The sequence below is a fragment of the Ranitomeya variabilis genome, chromosome 1 (genome assembly GCF_051348905.1).
Source record: "Ranitomeya variabilis isolate aRanVar5 chromosome 1, aRanVar5.hap1, whole genome shotgun sequence".
Classification (NCBI taxonomy): domain Eukaryota; kingdom Metazoa; phylum Chordata; class Amphibia; order Anura; family Dendrobatidae; genus Ranitomeya; species Ranitomeya variabilis.
In genome coordinates this window covers 376,405,189-376,426,328 of record NC_135232.1, presented here as the reverse complement: position 1 = coordinate 376,426,328, position 21,140 = coordinate 376,405,189, and the positions used below count along the sequence as shown (strand labels likewise).

At 41.4% G+C, this 21,140-nt stretch overlaps 1 protein-coding gene and 1 long non-coding RNA gene across 8 annotated transcripts in view; one reads left to right on the top strand and one right to left on the bottom strand.

The window, feature by feature from the left end:
- Positions 1–400: 400 nt before the first annotated feature.
- PRUNE2 (prune homolog 2 with BCH domain) overlaps positions 401–21,140 on the bottom strand; it is a 488,633-nt gene continuing 467,893 nt past the window's right edge. For 2 of the 6 annotated variants that reach the window (XM_077249020.1, XM_077249024.1), the window contains 4 exons: positions 16,606–16,641; positions 13,780–13,815; positions 3,948–3,995; positions 401–1,780 (listed from right to left, as the gene is read on the bottom strand). In XM_077249020.1, the coding sequence (XP_077105135.1) occupies positions 1,750–1,780; positions 3,948–3,995; positions 13,780–13,815; positions 16,606–16,641 (151 nt within the window). In that variant the 3' untranslated portion in view covers positions 401–1,749. The remainder of the gene's footprint in view (positions 1,781–3,947; positions 3,996–13,779; positions 13,816–16,605; positions 16,642–21,140) is intronic. The other 4 variants (XM_077249021.1, XM_077249025.1, XM_077249022.1 and 1 more) reach the window with 3 other exon arrangements.
- On the top strand, positions 4,014–10,977 carry LOC143760376 (uncharacterized). 2 transcript variants are annotated; one of them, XR_013212252.1, is made up of 6 exons: positions 4,014–4,191; positions 4,480–4,645; positions 5,473–5,582; positions 8,999–9,097; positions 10,305–10,379; positions 10,455–10,977. It is a non-coding gene; the product is annotated as an uncharacterized LOC143760376 (long non-coding RNA). The 2 variants fall into 2 exon arrangements; XR_013212251.1 differs by having other exon boundaries at positions 4,014–4,645.

Here is a 21,140-nt window from a genome sequence, read left to right as displayed (position 1 = left end):
CTGCGCCATTCCAGCTATTTCAGTGTCCTAGTGGGTGACATGACATTGTTGTATCAGGTGACTGCTGCAGCCGATCAGTGGTTGCTGATCGGCTGCAGCCTTTATTATTTCATCAGAGAGGATGACTGCTTTGAAATTTTGATAAGCTGCTGCCATTCAGAGACCACTGATGGACTGCAGTGGTTTTGTGACACAACAATATTATGTCTGTCACCCCTCGATTGCTGTTAGAGCATTAGTTGCTGCGGGAGGCGTGTATCCATTGTTTTTATTTTCTATGGGGTACTGAACTGATTAATTAGAGGTTGTCCAGCAGTTCACAACCCCCTTTAAGGACTGATCACGTTTACCGTTTTTCATTTCTCATTACAGTGAATAAAACAATTATGGAGCAATCATGAACAATGCAATGCAGCATATACATTTATTCTTTATGCATGTATGATGCTCTGAGACTATTGGCATGCAGAATAGTTTATAGAGCATGTTACTAGCCTACTATAAAATAAGAGCTACTGTAAATAAATGCCTTCTAAGCTGCCTACAGGTTTCTTTTACTATAGGTAAAAGGATTCAATAGTTACTATGGTGCACACTGCACAGTGCTGGATGTGGGGTGTGCGATCTGTGCGGCCACCATTGAGGCATCTCTCCGAAGGGGAAGCCACTGTTGATCATTGAAGCTTGCGACAGCCAGTAATCAGTATTACGTATGCAGTGTATAGAACTGTCATTAACTACTTTCTGTATAGAGCTGGGTGTTGCTCCTGCATGTTAGTATTTCTTAAGGCATTGTGTGGTGCTGTTAGTTAGGCACGGTAAGAATGTATGGGGATGTGCCACTTTATGGCATCATGATCTCGGCAACTGTATTTGGCCAACATATAGCGCTGAAATTGTGATTGTGTACAATATCTACTGTAAGGATGACTTTGCGGTGTATTAAATACTTGTGCGATATTTGGAATTCTTAAAGCACCACTCCGGCAGGGCTTTTTTATTTCACCACTGGAATGTCATCACTAACGCATGTTCCCTGCCTCTAGTAATATACTTACCAGCTGCCATCTTCTACTGTTCTCGGCTCCACTCTGGTCAGTCTTCTGCTGGCTGTGACCTGCTAAATCCAGTGCTTGTTGGGCGAGCCGGAGACCACTTCTCAATGCAATTCTATGAGAACCAGACTAAGGCTCCATAGACTTACATTGAATGCTTGTGACCATTACCTTATGGTCAGTAAGAAGTTGTGGTTATAAGATGGCACTGCGGGACCGAAGCGGTGCTGCGAAAAGTTGAAGACGGTGGGTGGTAAGTATAATACTAAAGCAGGGAACTTACATTATCGATACCACTCCAGCTATGAAATAAAAAAGAATCCGGAATGGTGCATAAACAGTTATTTTTAACATTGGTAGGATTAAGATATACTACATAAAACATATTTTTATAGTTGCCTCAAAACCCATTGACCATAAAAGAAAAACATGATGTTTCACCATAGTAAATATTGAGTCAGATACTTTGTTTTCTTCTGAGTCTCATGAAACACATCACTTTCCCGCTAAGCAGAATGACTCAACTTGTTTTCATCTTGATGCCATTTTAGATTAAAGAGATCTCCTTATTGCGTTCTATTATTAAATTACACTTTTAAAAAATAAAGTACATAAGATATCTTGGCCTATACATCCACAAAATAAAACAAGAAGAAATATCCATGAAGAGTCTCAACTCCCGTGTTCCATAGCGTTATACGTTGTCTTCACTTTTCTTCTCAAACCTTTAGGAAAACAGAATATGCCATTATCAGTGAACTGTCTCACGGATATAGTGTGTACAGGTAATACGATACTGCCGGGCATGCAAAATAATGATGCTGACACTGACAAAAACATGCATACAGGTGGAGAAGAGCTGAGCTGTTGTTTTGTATAATTCTTTGCATTATTAGGATATGCAGCCATCATCATTGACCAAGTCTGAAAGTAAATATACTGAGTAATTAGAGAGTTGTCATGAAGCACACAAGAAATGTATGGTTTAATGTTAGCTCTACTAGATCTGTACTTGAAGCGTGACTGTATTATATATAGTAGTTTATGCTCTGTTTAGTCGAGTTAAAGAGTTACCTCGTTGCTGCCTACATCTTATCAAGAAGTGCCTGCTAGGGCGTGAGCACAGCCAATAGGTATCATACAACTGCCCGTCATGTCAATGATATCTGGATATTTGCATATGATAATTAAAAAACATAATGCCTGTGTACCTTAGATGGGCAGATTTTAGTGTCTCATGTTATTAAAACCTATAAAAATAATGTCAGTAAACTTTTATTCAGGGCTGTAATATTTTTGACATATCAGATCATCAATATCAGATCTGCAGAGGTCTGGTAGCTGACATGCCTACTGATCACTGTTTACCGGGTTCGGGGAGCAAGGAATTACCCAATGTACGCAGCCAGAACTCCACAGCTCCATAAACTGTGCAGTAGTTGTCATCAGGTGATGCAACTGCCATTGAATAAACAGTAGCTCCATCGAAGAAACTATCTAAGGATCGGTCAGCAATATTTTAGTCCTGAAAAATCCCTTTAATGAGGACTTGTCACATGTCCCCAAAAAATGAGTTTGTTATCTTGCCAAAATTTCCTTGCTCCTCTGAACCTTCTGCTGTTTTGTGTTTGTCTTTTTGGACCCACTTCTGTGACGACATGATATTTTTGGCGCCAAGTATGTTTGTGGTCCAAAAGGGCATTTCACAAAGGTTTCTCTCGGGGTATATAGTCCTCCCCAATTATGACATTGTCCAATCTCTCAGTAGCATCTTAACACAAGAGAACAGACAGATCACGCATTGTAGTCCTTCCCATCTATGACGATACCCAATCACTATGCGCTGTAGTCCTTGTCCTTTCTGATGCTACCCAATCACTGCTTGGTAGCACCTCAATCTGGGTAAACAGCGTAAACTCATAGATCTTGCCCTCTATAACGCTACCTAATGGCTGCTTGACAGCATTTAAACCTGGGTGAACAGTGTGATCCCGTCTGTAGTCCTTCCTCTCTATGATACTGCCCAATCACTACTCAGCAGCATCTAAACCTGGGTGAACAGCGTCATCTTGTGCTGTAGTTTTTGCCCTTTATGATGCTGCCCAATCACTACTCAGCAGCATCTGAACCTGGGTGAACAGCATCATCTCGTGCTGTAGTTTTTGCCCTCTATGATGCTGCCCAATCACTACTCAGCAGCATCTAAACCTGGTTGAACAGCGTCATCTTGTGCTGTAGTTTTTGCCCTCTATGATGCTGCCCAATCACTACTCAGCAGCATCTGAACCTGGGTGAACAGCGTCATCTCGTGCTGTAGTTTTTGCCCTCTATGATGTTGTCCAATCACTACTCAGCAGCATCTAAACCTGGTTGAACAGCGTCATCTTGTGCTGTAGTTTTTGCCCTCTATGATGTTGTCCAATCACTACTCAGCATCATCTGAACCTGGGTGAACAGCGTCATCTCGTGCTGTAGTTTTTGCCCTCTATGATGTTGTCCAATCACTACTCAGCAGCATCTGAACTTGGGTGAACATCGTCATCTCGTGCTGTAGTTTTAGTCCTCTATGATGGTGCCCAATCACTACTCAGCATCATCTGAACCTGGGTGAACAGCGTCATCTCGTGCTGTAGTTCTTGCCCAATATGATGCTGCTTAATCACCACTCTGCAGCGTCTGAACCTGGGTGAACAATGTAAACTCATGCAATCACATTGCTCCACCACGTTCTTTTATATATTTTCTCTTTAATCGTGTGCACTTTTTGATAGAGGGAGAGGGGCGATAATCTCAAATATTATGCATTAGAGGATTTAGTAGGAATCTGTAGTAGAATGGTACACATTTCTCTGCATTGCAAACATGTATGACTATATCTGAGAAGACTCTTACTCCTGATCCAGGGAAGACATTTCCGGCTCCTTGGGCAAACATCCAGCTCTGGTTGCAATAAAATAGAACAATTGGCAAGTCAAGGGATCCAATTACAATACTTTTTAGGAAAAAGATGAACATGCGCTCGTTTTGATATAAGCATGGAAGCTAAACATTAACTTTACTTTACACAGACACACAAGTATGCGAGAAAAAGCACACAAACCGTGGAAACCAGCATGGAGAGGAAACCATTCTTCGGGTGAGGAATAATATATTGCATGACATTTACACTGATACAGAATTCCAGGATGTGCATGAAGGATAGATAGGAAATTCCTGGCATATAGAAATACAGCAAGGAACTATACAGGGATGAGATATACAAAACTGCTATTTATAAGCTAGATGTGACATATAGCACCTAAAGGTAGCTGCCTACATAAAACACATATTCTGTCCCAATCTCAAAAAACTCATTATGTAGGTAACAAACTGGAGGTCCTAAGTACCTGCTATTTATTTTTATCTATTTTGTTTTGCTTTTTAGGTCAGCTTCATTTGGACAATGCTGTGGTGTGTGCCTACAGGGTGTCTGAAGTAGTCTCAAACACACCTCCTGTCTCATCACTAGTGAAGGCTACTCTCCCTGCTGCTCTGCCTCCTCTCATTGGTAGGGGTGTACAAACTCCAGTCTATCACAGGCTCATCTTGAGGTAAGAAGAAGGAAAAGTCAGAGTTATATTGATGACCTATCCAGAAAATAAGTCATCAATTTCAGGTCGTGGGGATGTGACTCCCGGCACCCCCACCAATTATCTGTCTACTGCAGAGAGGCCCTGGTCAGGTACTGAACATCCACCCCTGTGGAATGATTAAGAGTGGATCTGAAGTACCTTGCTGCAGCCTCAATACAGTTGACCGAGCTGTGTGGTTCACAGTCAGAACATTTATGTTCACAGCCACCTTGGTGATTGTCAAAGAGATTGTCCAGGATTGGACACTCTGTGTCTGCAGACTTCTGAATCCTCACTACACATGCATCACTGTCAGGATTTTTCACTGCTGGTGGCAAGAGCAGGCGGTCACATGACCACAAGTATCCGATTTGCATACATGCAGTCACGTGCCAACTACACATGCTCACCCTTTTTTAATTCACTTGTATTAAGTGAGACCACGTACGTCTAGTCAGAATATGGGCCGAAGTATGCAAATGGCATACTTGCAGTCATGTGACTGCCTGCCAGAGAATCCTGACAATGTGTAATGTGAGCACTGCGAGGATTCAGAAGAGTCATCTCAAGCCTGGATAACCCCTTTGAGGGTCTTGATACAAATGTGAGATCATCATTAATGCCATCTCTAGATATCAGTGGTTTCTGTGTTACTACCTTCCTAAAAATCCTAATATTGTCTAGCTTCTTTTTTATATGAACAATTATTATAGGTAAGACTTTATAGGCTTGCAGGCAGCTTGTCAAATTCTCACTTTCTGGATGTAGAATTTATGGTCCTAAGTCTACTTGTTTTGGACCCGTAGAAGCGCAGGTGGGCGAAACAGCCGTCGTTCGATCCTTGTCCACTTGTCCTCGTCCTGCGTGTTTGAAGATGTTTTAACGGTGTACTAATAAAGTCTGGATTTTAAGAACAGTGAGTGCCACCCATTTTTTTCTTTTTTCGTATGGAAGTTTGAACAATTATGGGAAGATTTGTCACTATCACAATCATCTTTATTGGGATATTATGACTTTGTCTGTGGTCCTTTGGAATCCCACAGCCTTGGGATGGATTTGTAACTCTTTCTTGACTCATTTTTCTCACAATACATTTTCTCATGTAGCTTAATATATCACAGGACAGTTAAATGATTACTTAATAACTTCTTAAACTTTTTTTAAGTTAAATTTTAAGTTAAGGGGTGAGTTCCTTTTTACATGGAGAAGTGTTGGAGAACTTTGTCCCTTTAATAAATGTAGTAAGAATTGGACATTTTATGTATTCAACACATGAAAAATATATAATAGTGAAAAATATAAGAACACAGTAAAGAATGGATGTCTACTTTCTTCACAGTGATGATGCAATTACCAATCATTCTGCTATGCAGCACAATTAATTTTTGTGTAATACCTAGATTTTATTTGATAAATTTATTATATAGTTTCTTGAGCATTAAGGATTAAAACACCATACAAGAAGGCTTAACCTTGAATGTCAACTATAGCATAATAATCTTAATATATACTTACCTTGTAATGTCTTCACATCCTTTTCTGTCCAGATTCCCAGAATTCCAAGCGACGGAAGTTTACCGATCGCCATTTAGGGACACCCAAGTGATGGGTGTCTCAATATGGAAACTGCTGGTGGTACCAGCCTCTTGCGCGGTACCACCAGTGGAACACCGTCGCACCACACACACACTGTATACACTGTACGCACCACACACACACACATACACACTGTATATGCCGTACGCACCACACACACACACAAACACACACTCTATATGCCGTACGCACCACACAAACACACTGTATACACCGTATGCAACACACACACACTGTATATGCTGTACGCAACCTCTTGCGTGGTACCACCAGCGTAACACCGTTGTGAACTTGCCGCCGCCGGGATCAGCTGAATGATTCACTGACCGCTGCCATCTTTGTACAGGAGGAGCACATGCGCAGTTTTAATGTGACCGCCGCTATCTGTCTGCACAAAGATGGCGGAAGTCTGATTTACTGCGCCTGCGTGAGTTCCGCACAGGTGCAGTGAATCATTCAGCTGATCCTGGCGGCAGATGCGCGATGTGTCTGCAGGCAGAGGAAGCCGGTCATATTAAAGGGATTTCCCATGAATGAAAATTCATTTTGAAAATTGTCTGTGTCTGACTGTGTACAGAGCATACCACATCTCCTGGGCAGGGGAGGAAGCAAAAGACAATACTGACATTACAGCAGGGGATCACAGTGGATTCATTTTGTCATGTAAAATATTTCACTGACTGTTTTTAAAACATATTTTACCTCACAAAATGTATCCTCTGCGACCTCCTGCTGTAATGTCAGTATTACACAGGTCAAAGAAGAGATGACATGAGAGGAGAAGACAGCAGATGAGGGAGAGAGAACGCGCACAGGGGTGAGAGAGACAGAGCACGGGGGGAGACAGCTCAAACGGGATGGCACAAGAGGGGAGAAAGACAGCAGACAAGGGGGATAGCACATGGGGTAGACAGGTCAAAGAAGAGAGCACAGACGGGAGAAGACAGCACGTGGGGAAAGAGAGAGTGGATAGGTGGGTGAGCACATGGGGGAAGAGATTCTCAACTCTGCAAAGCCTGCCCCCATCGTGACATTACCGCCCTCTCGATACGATAGCATCAGGCCTCCATCTAGTTTATCATATTCACTTATCTATACTGTAGGTTGGTTCTTTAGCATGACAACAGCTGTCTTAGTGCAGTTTGTAGATGGAAACTGGTTGGTTGTGATGGCTTTTCCTGTGTTTGTGGGACTCTGTCCTTAGTGGGGAGACTTTACAAGTTTACTTGTTCCTGGTTTATAACTTTCGCAGAACCCGCTAGGGCACTGGAATATCTACATAAATTCTAAAGGCAATGAATAGAGCAGTAGTGCAAAAGATGTGACCACCTCTCTATCCAAACTCCTCTTGAACCAAACCTTGAGAACTCAATTCCATTGATCTTTGGTGGGTCCCAGTTTTGGAAATTCAGCAATCATTCATTTATCACCTATTTTGTCAAAACTCCTTTGAGTATAATTTTGATATTAAATCTATCTATACCTCCAGCATTGTAAAGCAAAATGTTATATCTCATTAAATCTCACAATTATTTAAGGCTATGTCCTCAGAATGAGCTTTTGATGTGTTTTTGATGTTCAGCAGTATTTCTGTACCCATTATTTAGAATAGGTTACTTGCATAGTTTTAAAAAACTCACCAAAAGCTTATTGAGGGAAGGTAGCCTAATGGTTATGAGATGACTGATAATTCAGTTTCAGTTAACATCGTAATGTCTTGTGCAGACGAGCTTATTTGCTGTCCGAGTGCAATCCGACAAAACGTCTGATCGCACTTAGACCAATGTTAGTCTACAAAGCAAAGAAAAAATTGCTACATGCTCGAGTTTTATCCGACAATTAGATCGCACACAGCCACGCCAATGAATGAGTGCGTGGAAAACACTGGGCTGCAATCGGACAACATCTGAGTGAAGTCCAATTTCTGTGTACTGACACAATGCAGAAGATGGAGACATATTTTTCTCCATCTTCTCATTCGAGAGAATTGGATCATGCTATGCTGAGACTCTGAGTGTGTCATTTACATAATCGACCTGATTCTCTCAGATGAGAGAATGTGCAGTCATGTGCACCTGCCACAAAGCTGACAAATGAGTCACAGAAAACAGGAAAATGAATAATAAAGCCTAATTTAAAGACTAGTTAAACTTTTTTTTATGTAATTATTGATTGGCCTTTGTAAAGTTATGAATCTTACTAATATACTCAAGTTACCCTATTATTTATACTTCCTTCTCTCTCAAACACCATGCTGAACATGCTGTTTTAGCTGCCCAGTTCATACTCATTTAGAAGCTGCTTTGAACTGCTGCTCTAGCAAATATCCCTACTCAAACACTATTTTCAAACACTCTCACTGTCTGAGCATATAGGAAAGGAGCAGAGAAGCAACACCAGGAGATAGTTAATAGTGTTTGAATACAAATTCTTGCTAGTGCAGCAGTGTAAAGCATCTTTAAGAACATGAACTAGGCAGTTTAACTATCACTTTCAACATGTTATTTGAAAGAGAAGGATGCAAATTAGGGTAATGAGGTATAATACAAAGATTCATATTTTTTCAAAGGCTGATCAATAATTACATTTTAACTAAAGGTTAACTTACTCTTTAAGTGATATGTAGCTTTCTGATTATATACTACCTTTTAAAGTACCATAAAAAGAACAAAAAGGTGCATATAATCTCTAAAATTCATTAACTTTATAGAATTCTTCAATTTTAAAACAATGTAGGGTCAACAGAGAAATGCATGATGAAGCCCCCTGATGAAGCAAGGGTGAAACGTATGTTGGGGCACCAGGACCATGTATCACAACCAGTCTGTTGGACATGTAAGTTATCTTTCTGTTATTTCTTTTCATATAAGGCATACCATACCATCTCTCTAGACATGCCAGAATCTTGCACTTCGTAGTATAAATATTTTGCCATTAAGGCATGGATTTGGGTGTCTTTAATTAATAGCTTTAAACAAATACAGACTGTTAATGATTTAATCCTAGCGATATTAGATGTAACTACATAAATGTATTAAGTGATCCTCCATTACATGTAACTCCATAGCTTTATATAAATATGTGCACCGCACATCCGCTCTCTGAGCATGTGCATTGACTCTGGGTGTACAGCTCCAGCTTCATGTCAGATGCACGCATGCACCGCAGCGCAGAGTAGAGGTGGACACAGTGGTGCGTATAGCGTGTGCACTCACACATCATGTGGCCACTGACTCCGGCACATGCACGCATATGACATGAAGCTGGGGCTGTACACCCAGATTCAGTGCTCACGCATGGGATTTGATGTGGGTTGCCGTGACTTCAGGCCAGTCACAGCAATCAAAAGCAATAATTTAAAAAGTACACTGCATCATCCGTGACTGAAAAGATAACGTCACCACCCCTATGACTTAAAGAAAAGGTATGTGAGGGAATCAACTAATATGTTAGTGATGCACATTGCTGCATTAACACTACACTGGGATCATATTAATAGCTAAAAACGAGGTGACAGGTTCTCTTTTAAAGTTTTTGCATTTTAACCCTTTAATTCAATTCTGTTTGTATAAACTTTTAAGAGGAATTCAAAAAAGGAAAGGGGGATATGAGGTTAAAAATATACATGTAGTGATGAGCGAGTGTACTCGTTGCTCGGGTTTTCCTGAGCACCCTCGGGTGACCTCCAAGTGTTTATAACTGCTCGGAGATTTAGTTTTCATCCCGGCAGCTGAATGGTTTACAGCTATTAGCCAGGCTGAGTACATGTGGGGGTTGCCTGGTTGCTGGAAAATCCCCACATGTAATCAAGCAGGCTAATAGCTGTAAATCATTCAGCTGCCGGGATGAAACCTAAATCTACGAGCAGTTATAAACACTCGGAGGTCACCCGAGCGTGCTCAGGAAAACCCGAGCAACGAGTACACTCGCTCATCACTAGTGATATACAATTATGACAAATATGTGAAATTGTGAAATAGAATACATAGAAGGGAAAATCCTCTACTGACACCACATGTGTATTTATGTATTTATCCTGAAGAAGACAGATACCGAAACATGTGTCAGGGAAGACGTTTCACCAACGCACTCAATCTTTATTAGTATTACCATACAGGTACAGTCTATTAAGGGTCCTATTTAATGTATACTACTACTATAATACACCATACATATCTATCTTTTTTCACAGCGTTCCTTCTGTGACTTTGGACTCCCCATATAGACATATGCACATGCACTTCTTTCTAACCACTCATGCTGGTGACAGTCACACCACATGCATGGAGAGCCCAACAAACAGGCTGTCACCCAGCCGTGACACATGCAGCTGCGGCTTGGAACAGCTGATTATCGGGAGCGCTCCAGGTATCCGGGGTCCCGATGCAGCTATTCTATATTCAGATAAGGGCTTATCCGAAGCTATTCGCTCATCCCTATTTGTCACCTATGGTAATTATTTATCATAATTTAGTCCACATTTTTTATGTGAGTGTTGCGTTGCAACTGTGTCCGTTGTACTACCAGTTATTTTCTCCCCACCCCATACTTTTTAATGTATTTGACTAATAAAGCTGTATATTTTTTAATCACACATTTGGACTTGCATCCTCGGTTCTTTCTTCTTCTTTGCTTGTATAAACTTTTACCTTGACAATAAATATGTAAGTTTATTTATTACATTAACAAAATAATTTTGTTTTTCTTGCTGTTCCCCAGATGATACCCGTGAACATCAAGTTCTTTTCTGTCAAAACTTATTAAACGAAAGATAGAGAGTGTGCTAGCAAACTGAAATTTCTTTCCGTGCTCTATTCACAGCACTTACTGGATTTATAAAAAAATGGGTTAAGTATAAGGAAAATACAGTCTATATTATACGTATGTTTTAATGGAATCATTGCATAGAATGATGAAGCTATTGTTACTGGCAATGGTGGCCAAACTTAGTTTCCCTTTTAACACAAGTATGACATAATTCTGGAAAAAGAGTGTACAGTGTCGAGCTTGTGTGCTGTGTCTAAATACGGACTATGTGGGTGAGCGACAATAAATGACTTGGAACAAGCAGCAGGGTGGAGGAGGCACTAGTCATCCACCAGACAGGGAGTGTTACTGGACAATGTGTTAGTGGCTTCAGTTACATGTGTATGGCTATTGGTGGTTAGGCGGTTAGTTACTGGCACTGAGGACTGTTATGGAAACCAAAGAGCTCTTCATGCTGTTGTGAATGAAGTAACTGTTACCTGTTTCTTCAATATGTATTTCTAAATACATACACTTTTTGGAGGAAAAATGGAATACAATAAGATAATTATTTAGCAGTTTGTGACTGATGGGGGAAAGAAGAAAAATGTTAGGACGCTAAATACTCAAAATAGGCAAATATGTAGTTACATGCTCCTTAGGTCCGTTGATTTACTGTGGCCGCCAACAGAGGCAACCAAGCACAATGGACAGGCTGTCTAAACCATATCTACAGCTCCCTCAAGAGTGATCACAGGGTATTACTGTGCTCTGTGTAATAAATTCTGATTACTGCCGACAAGGAGCCTCCAAGAATAAATAGGCTACCAGATAAACCAAAATATATACACCGAAATGTTAATTTACTGTTCAGCAACACATGAATTATTTTCTCCAAGTACCCTATTAATTCTTAACCACTTTTAGCACTGGATATGCTACATTGTAGAGTGGAGAACTATAACATAAGATGGATATGAACAATGTAACATGGCATGTGACCATAGATAGAATCATATTAAAAAGTGAATCATAATCTTAATAGATACACTGGTAACTTTAATGTACCTATTGGAACATAGAGTCACAGACAAAGCTTTACCCTCGCACGCAGAAAGTCATTTACAAGCCAGCAAAAATGCGCTTTATGTAGCTCGTCATTATAAGCAATCTTGTAAGAGAGTTACCTTTACTGGTATGCTCATAAATGGTATCTGGTGTTAATAGTTTAATAAAGGTCGATCCTGTATAAAGTAGCAAAAATGTATCATTTGACCTATTTAAAGGGAATCTATCAATAGGATCCACCCTCCTAAGCTGTGTATATGGGCATGAAGTCATTCCAGTACAGAATTTCCATGCACATTGATGAGTATGTGCTACTCGGCAGGGCCTTCCACTAGGTCCAAAAACCGCAGCAAATCCAAAGATATCCTAGGCGCCATTTAGATCCTCAATCGGCCAAATGGCATTTATCAAACCTAGCATATTTTAGGTTTGAGAAAGGCCATTTGGCAGACAGAAACGTTGCTCTATTTTGGTATCATCACTGCTGTGATATTTTAAATATTCTGGAATAAAGGTTCGATTTTTACAAGGATCTCTATGGTGCATAGGAAATATTTCGATTTATATGGGCATGCAGGCCGTAAAAAGTTGAATAAAATGATATATGTGATCTGATGTCTTATTCCTTGGGAATCCATGTTTTGCTTAATATGTAAATGAGCTGTTAAGATCAATGGGAAGTACATAGATCTCCCTAAAAAGCTGCCTCCACCGATCCTTTTAAATGAAAGGGGAATTTTCCAGTGTGTAGATCAGGAGAGCAGACTGTCAGTCATTACATGTCTCACACTGGTAAAGCCCCCTTTCATTTAAATTAAGCTCTGGAGGCGAGATCTGTGTCTGGCCCATAGACCTTAACAGCTAATTAACATATTGAAAAAAATTTGGATTACAGTTGAATAAAAGATCGGATCACATATATTAAGATGTCATTTTATTCAGCTTCCTATAACCTGCATGCCCATATAGACTGTTTCAGAGGGTTGATCCTACTGACAAATTCCCTTTAAAGAGCATTTGTCCCAGATTATTCTAGAAGCAATTACTTAATATGTTTTAAACTGTGATGGTTACCGTCACTTAAGACATTAAATAATGACCGATATCATATTAACTACTTATTAGGGATCCAACCCTCCATAAATTCATAATTTAGAGAAGAAAAACAGACGAAGATGATGATCATAAAGATATGTAAATGATCTCATTAGAAGAGTACTGTGGTCCGACCTTCCTTATAGAAATCGATGGTGGTCGAAGATAAGAGACTTCATTGATCTTCTGACATCTATGACCTATCAGGATAATGGTTTTACATAAACTGCTGAGATAAACTGAGCGAAAGTAAATGTGACTAGGCAATGTAGGAATCTACAGGGTTCACCCATAGGGTCTTATTGGCAAATGGGTTCATCAGTTAGACTTGCTTACATCTGAGAACCAATGCTACGTGACATGAAGACATGAGTTTAATTACTACTTCCCAATGAAAATAATCTAATAGAAATTTCCTTTGGCTTCAATTAGTGAACAAGTTCTAGACATGCTATATGTGACAGGTTTCTACATGTATGTATGTATTCATATTCACATTTTTGCATCTTGTAAAAGACTTTCATCACATTCTATCTTTAATACAAAAACACATACTATACAGTACACATAGAACAACCATATTGCCATGGAGACAATCATTTTCTTACTTCTCTGCTTCAGTTTCTTTCAGTTCTTTATCCAGTCTGCATCAGTAATTATTTTTTGGCGGTAATAAAAAGGAAAACAAAGGAAAAAAAAGGGGGAAAGAAGCAAGCATAACATAAGCATAACATAAGCAAAGCCAGATTTGAGGGCAGTCGTGAATATTTTTCAGGTTGCATTAGTCATTTGCAGTTCAGATTGTCCTGTGCTGTAGGGAATGAAGATGCAATCTAGGCACAGTTACTTCTAGTACAATTTCCACATGCATTGGCAGCTCTGCTCAGTTCCCAGATTATCTACGGAAACAGCCCCATCACTTCAGATATTCTAAACTTAGATTTTTTTGGGATGGCTGATTACATGTCTATCACTGGGAGAACTCTGCTCTACAAAAAGTAATTGTTGTTTTGTAATTATTTAAAAAGAAAAAAGAAAATGTCCTTTTAATGGAATTTAAAGGTTTCTATAGTGAATCAAATATCTTTTAATGAGAAAGCATTTAATAGGGTCTGTTTTATTATCTGCTTTTTGTTACACAGATCTCAGGGATTACCACCTGCAGCATGTGTATGTAATATCCATCCATGCATTTGCTTTCTATGATGCTATCATCTTTCCACTACTCAGACACCACCTTATCAATTACTATATGCCCCTATGTTAAATACGGTAATAACAGCCTGTACTAACCTCTGGTGCTGTTCATGTGACCTTGGCAGTGGGACTCGAATGACATTATGCCATGTGAGCCCTGCACCTAATCAATGGCCATTAATAGGCCACTTAATGCTCACTTTATTCTGACATCTGGAAGAAGTGAGAGTTGCTGCTGCTCTCTGATTTCCTCTGGATGTCAGTTACATCTGAAGGAAGTGAGAGTGAAGCCGCCCAACAGTGGCAGCTGATTGGCTGCAGGGCTCGTATGTCATAATATTACGAGAGCCTTAGTGCCTATATCATTGGAGTGGCACCGGAAGTGAGTAAAGTCTGTTATTATTTTACATCGGGAAATATAGTAATTGAGAAGGAGTTGTCCAAGTAGTGAACAACCCCTTTAAGAGAGCTGGACAGAGTTAATTCAAAGTCACTTAAAAAACACAAAGAGGCAGAGTACTATAGGTATATAAATTAACAAAAGAGTTCATTCTCTATGGGACTGATGGAGATTGCCGAGCACAGCGCATGAATATCTCCAGCTATCCCCTAGACAATCAATGGACTAGTGGCATGCATCAGGTGATGCTCCATTTTAACTGTTCTCAGGATAATTTGCAAGGTCCCAGTTGACAAACCTCCAATAATCACTAATTTATCACATATCCTGAGGGACCCTTGTAATCAATGGGCCCTGTTAGGACTCAATGGTCTCTGTTTAGGTCATGGCTCTTTTAAGAATGGTAGCCATGTCATTAATATGGACAATTACCAGCACAATTAAAAGACAATAAGAGGAAAGACATCAAATCCAGATCCCTGACTGGTAATATGGACAATATTTTTGACATTTAAGTCAAGCTTGGTGTTAAATTGGATCACTTGAGAAGGTCCAGAGATTCAGTGGCATGACAATTTCATCAATTTAAAATTTAGAGAAAACAGGAGTGAATATATATTGTTATATTCTACCATTATCTCCCTTTGCTGTGACATTTAGGTTGAACAACTCTTTTAAAGTTGTTCTCATGGTAGTACTTATTTTACTTAATTGTAGAGCACTTCAGGATATTGCATGATGAAAGCAGAAACTAACTATTCACCAAATATTGCATTTGGATTATTCCTATTTAATTAAAGGGAACCTGTTATGACCTGTCAGCTCCTCTGCCCTTCCTCCCTGTGGTCTTCCTCCTGTGTCTGAATGACAGGTCATTCTTGTTTCAGTGACCTGTTTTCCCTACCCAAATCTTCAAAAGTGTTGTCAGTGGCTGGGGGGTAAGGAAACATGCGTAGAGGGACACACTGAATCTAGTGAGGTCAAGAGGACAATACTGCGCATGCACCACCCCGAGCACTAATGGCGCTTGCGCCAGTTCTTGGTCAGAGGAGGCAGGTCACTGAAACAAGAGTGACCTGTCAGTTAGCCACGGGAAGCAGGTGGTGGGCGGAGAGTGGTGAGGCAGGACAAAAGCGATGCAATTTCATTGTCCCATCTCAACGCATTTGTGGCTCATTTCCATAAGATTTCCACCTGGGATTGTTGAGGAACAATCAAGGTATGAATTTAATCAGCCTCAAAGCCCTTGTACATCCATGTAATTAGTCAGTGCGGTTGTGACAAAGCCAATATAACAGTAGCTTGTATGTGAAGTCTAGATTCTTCTTTAGTGACCTATCATTAATGTGATGTTTTATAGAATTGTGTGCACTTTTAATATTACAAACACTACTTTCTCATTGCAATTAACGTAAGGAAAACTACAGGAAATTAAAGTGTCTCTACATTTATTTGTAGAGAATCCAATATAACATGTTTCACAAGTCTGTGTTCACATAAAAGGGATTGTATTTGCAAATGCCTTCACTGGAAATGTGCAGTAAGACCTTCAGTCCCCAAGCCTGGTGAGCAGGAGGAGCCAAGCAGAAAGAAACAGGCAAGGAGAAAACATGCCAACTGCATAAAAAAACAACATATCGCGTTACCATTAGGTAAGCTGCAGCCCAAAAGAAGAAAGTTACATTGTGGTGTCATTTTAGTTATGAGTCTTAAAATCTTGCAGTACAAAGCCTCCTTACACATGCAAGTATTGATTCTTATTGCTGGGAGCACAAGCCAAAATGATGCACATTCTTGCACTGGTTAGTGTTAGGAGTATGGGCTGTGATAAAGTTACCTCACATTCCTTGGGAAACACCTTGTTTCTTCATACCTTCCAAGAGAAAAGTGATTGAGTGGTGACAATAAGGTGTGGGAAGTGGTGGCAATAAGATGTGGGGATTGGTGGCAATAAGGTGTGGAGATTGGTGGCAATAAGGTGTGGGGATTGGTGGCAATAAGGTGTGGGGATTGGTGACAAATAGGTATGGAGATTAGTGGCAATAAGGTGTGGAGATTAATGGCAATACGGTGTGGAGATTAGTGGCAATAAGGTGTGGGGAGTGGTGGCAATAAGGTGTGGGGAGTGGTGGCAATACAGTGTGGGGATTGGTGGCAATACGGTGTGGGGATTGGTGACAATAAGGTGTGGGGAGTTGTGGCAATAAGGTGTGGGGATTGGTGGCAATAATGTGTAATATGTAGGGAGTGGTGGCAATAAGGTGTAGGTATTGGTGGCAATAAGGTGTGGGGAGTGGTGGCAATAAGGTGTGGGGAGTGGTGGCAATAAGGTGTGGGGAGTGGTGACAATAAGATGTGGGAATTAGTGGCAATAAGATGTGGGGATTAGTGTCAATAAGGTGTGGGAATTGGTGGCAATAAGGTGTGGGAATTGGTGGCAATAAGGTGTGAGGAGTGGTGGCAATAAGGTGTGGACAGTGGTGGCAATAAGTTGTGGGGATTGGTGGCAATAAGGTGTGGAGATTGGTGGCAATAAGGTGTGGGGAGTTGTGGCAATAAAGTGTGGGAATTGGTGGCAATAAGGTGTGGGGAGTTGTGGCAATAAAGTGTGGGAATTGGTGGCAATAAGGTGTTGGCAGTGGTGGCAATAAGTTGTGGTGATTGGTGGCAATAAGGTGTGGAGATTGGTGGCAATAAGGTGTGGGGAGTTGTGGCAATAAAGTGTGGGAATTGGTGGCAATAAGGTGTGGGCAGTGGTGGCAATAAGTTGTGGGGATTGGTGGCAATAAGGTGTGGAGATTGGTGGCAATATGGTGTGGGGAGTTGTGGCAATAAGGTGTGGGGATTGGTGGCAATAAGGTGTGGAGATTGGTAGCAATAAGGTGTGGGGAGTTGTGGCAATAAGGTGTGGGGATTGGTGGCAATAAGGTGTGGGGATTGGTGGCAATAAGGTGTGGGGATTGGTGACAAATAGGTATGGAGATTAGTGGCAATAAGGTGTGGAGATTAATGGCAATAAGGTGTGGAGATTAGTGGCAATAAGGTGTGGGGATTGGTGGCAATAAGGTGTGGGGATTGGTGGCAATAAGGTGTGGGGATTGGTGACAAATAGGTATGGAGATTAGTGGCAATAAGGTGTGGAGATTAATGGCAATAAGGTGTGGAGATTAGTGGCAATAAGGTGTGGGGAGTGGTGGCAATACAGTGTGGGGATTGGTGGCAATACGGTGTGGGGATTGGTGACAATAAGGTGTGGGGAGTTGTGGCAATAAGGTGTGGGGAGTTGTGGCCATAATGTGTAATATGTAGGGAGTGGTGGCAATAAGGTGTAGGTATTGGTGGCAATAAGGTGTGGGGAGTGGTGGCAATAAGGTGTGGGGAGTGGTGACAATAAGATGTGGGAATTAGTGGCAATAAGATGTGGGGATTAGTGTCAATAAGGTGTGGGAATTGGTGGCAATAAGGTGTGGGAATTGGTGGCAATAAGGTGTGAGGAGTGGTGGCAATAAGGTGTGGACAGTGCTGGCAATAAGTTGTGGGGATTGGTGGCAATAAGGTGTGGAGATTGGTGGCAATAAGGTGTGGGGAGTTGTGGCAATAAAGTGTGGGAATTGGTGGCAATAAGGTGTGGGGAGTTGTGGCAATAAAGTGTGGGAATTGGTGGCAATAAGGTGTGGGGAGTTGTGGCAATAAAGTGTGGGAATTGGTGGCAATAAGGTGTGGGCAGTGGTGGCAATAAGTTGTGGGGATTGGTGGCAATAAGGTGTGGAGATTGGTGGCAATAAGGTGTGGGGAGTTGTGGCAATAAAGTGTGGGAATTGGTGGCAATAAGGTGTGGGCAGTGGTGGCAATAAGTTGTGGAGATTGGTGGCAATAAGGTGTGGAGACTGGTGGCAATAAGGTATGGGGAGTTGTGGCAATAAAGTGTGGGAATTGGTGGCAATAAGGTGTGGGGAGTTGTGGCAATAAAGTGTGGGAATTGGTGGCAATAAGTTGTGGGCAGTGGTGGCAATAAGTTGTGGTGATTGGTGGCAATAAGGTGTGGAGATTGGTGGCAATAAGGTGTGGGGAGTTGTGGCAATAAAGTGTGGGAATTGGTGGCAATAAGGTGTGGGCAGTGGTGGCAATAAGTTGGGATTGGTGGCAATAAGGTGTGGAGATTGGTGGCAATATGGTGTGGGGAGTTGTGGCAATAAGGTGTGGGGATTGGTGGCAATAAGGTGTGGAGATTGGTAGCAATAAGGTGTGGGGATTGGTGGCAATAAGGTGTGGGGATTGGTGACAAATAGGTATGGAGATTAGTGGCAATAAGGTGTGGAGATTAATGGCAATAAGGTGTGGAGATTAGTGGCAATAAGGTGTGGGGAGTGGTAGCAATACAGTGTGGGGATTGGTGGCAATACGGTGTGGGGATTGGTGGCAATAAGGTGTGGGGAGTTGTGGCAATAAGGTGTGGGGAGTTGTGGCAATAATGTGTAATATGTAGGGAGTGGTGGCAATAAGGTGTAGGTATTGGTGGCAATAAGGTGTGGGGAGTGGTGGCAATAAGGTGTGGGGAGTGGTGACAATAAGATGTGGGAATTAGTGGCAATAAGATGTGGGGATTAGTGTCAATAAGGTGTGGGAATTGGTGGCAATAAGGTGTGGGAATTGGTGGCAATAAGGTGTGAGGAGTGGTGGCAATAAGGTGTGGACAGTGCTGGCAATAAGTTGTGGGGATTGGTGGCAATAAGGTGTGGAGATTGGTGGCAATAAGGTGTGGGGAGTTGTGGCAATAAAGTGTGGGAATTGGTGGCAATAAGGTGTGGGGAGTTGTGGCAATAAAGTGTGGGAATTGGTGGCAATAAGGTGTGGGGAGTTGTGGCAATAAAGTGTGGGAATTGGTGGCAATAAGGTGTGGGCAGTGGTGGCAATAAGTTGTGGGGATTGGTGGCAATAAGGTGTGGAGATTGGTGGCAATAAGGTGTGGGGAGTTGTGGCAATAAAGTGTGGGAATTGGTGGCAATAAGGTGTGGGGAGTTGTGGCAATAAAGTGTGGGAATTGGTGGCAATAAGGCGTGGGCAGTGGCGGCAATAAGTTGTGGGGATTGGTGGCAATAAGGTGTGGAGATTGGTGGCAATAAGGTGTGGGGAGTTGTGGCAATAAGGTGTGGGGATTGGTGGCAATAAGGTGTGGGGAGTTGTGGCAATAAAGTGTGGGAATTGGTGGCAATAAGGTGTGGGCAGTGGCGGCAATAAGTTGTGGGGATTGGTGGCAATAAGGTGTGGAGATTGGTGGCAATAAGGTGTGGGGAGTTGTGGCAATAAGGTGTGGGGATTGGTGGCAATAAGGTGTGGAGATTGGTAGCAATAAGGTGTGGGGAGTTGTGGCAATAAGGTGTGGGGAGTGGTGGCAATAAAGTGTGGGCAGTGGTGGCAATAAGTTGTGGGGATTGGTGGCAATAAGGTGTGGAGATTGGTAGCAATAAGGTGTGGGGAGTGGTGGCAATAAGGTGTGGAGATTGGTAGCAATAAGGTGTGGAGATTGGTAGCAATAAGGTGTGGAGATTGGTAGCAATAAGGTGTGGAGATTGGTAGCAATATGGTGTGGGGAGTGGTGGCAATAAGGTGTGGGGAGTGGTGGCAATAAGGTGTGGGGAGTGGTGGCAATAAGATGTGGGGATTGGAGCCAGTGGGTAACATGCTGGTGTGCAGCTTCATCCTCAGATATTATATATCTAGATTTCACAGCTTCACAAATATACTAAAACTAAATACTGTGTAAAAGCCATTAACAGTTTCCTACAAACATTGGTAAAACACCTTTCTAGTGATGTAATAACGTTACTCTCAAGTTCTTAATTCTGAACCACACTGGCTTGTATCGTAGCGGCCATAGTCTGTGCTTTCTCCTAGGCTTTCCTCTCTAGTGTGTAGAATCACATTACATTTTATATTGCTGGATCCTTCACTGGAGATCTAGAATACAGCATGGACTATGGCTGGTCTGAGCTTCTAGGCAGAGCAATATTGCTAATGAAAAGGAATTACTAAAATAATAATTCTGCGCAATCTGGCACTATAATTCTTTTTTAATACTATAACACATCATAAATGCATATCAAATGCTTTAAAAAAATTAATCCCATCAGTTCAATCTGCATAGTTTGTGTCACTTAGTCATCAGAATTAAAAGAAAAAATGTTAAAACATCCTGTTCTGAGGCTGGGAGAGAACAGAGGGTTGGGCACATGTGACTCACAATGTTTTGTCAAGTGTTTTCAGAAGCAACTCAGGTACTGCTGCACCTTTTTCTTATCTTAATGAGTACAGGTGACGTGTATTGTAGAAGTGATTAAATTATTGCATGGGAGCTAAAAAAAAGTTCCTTGT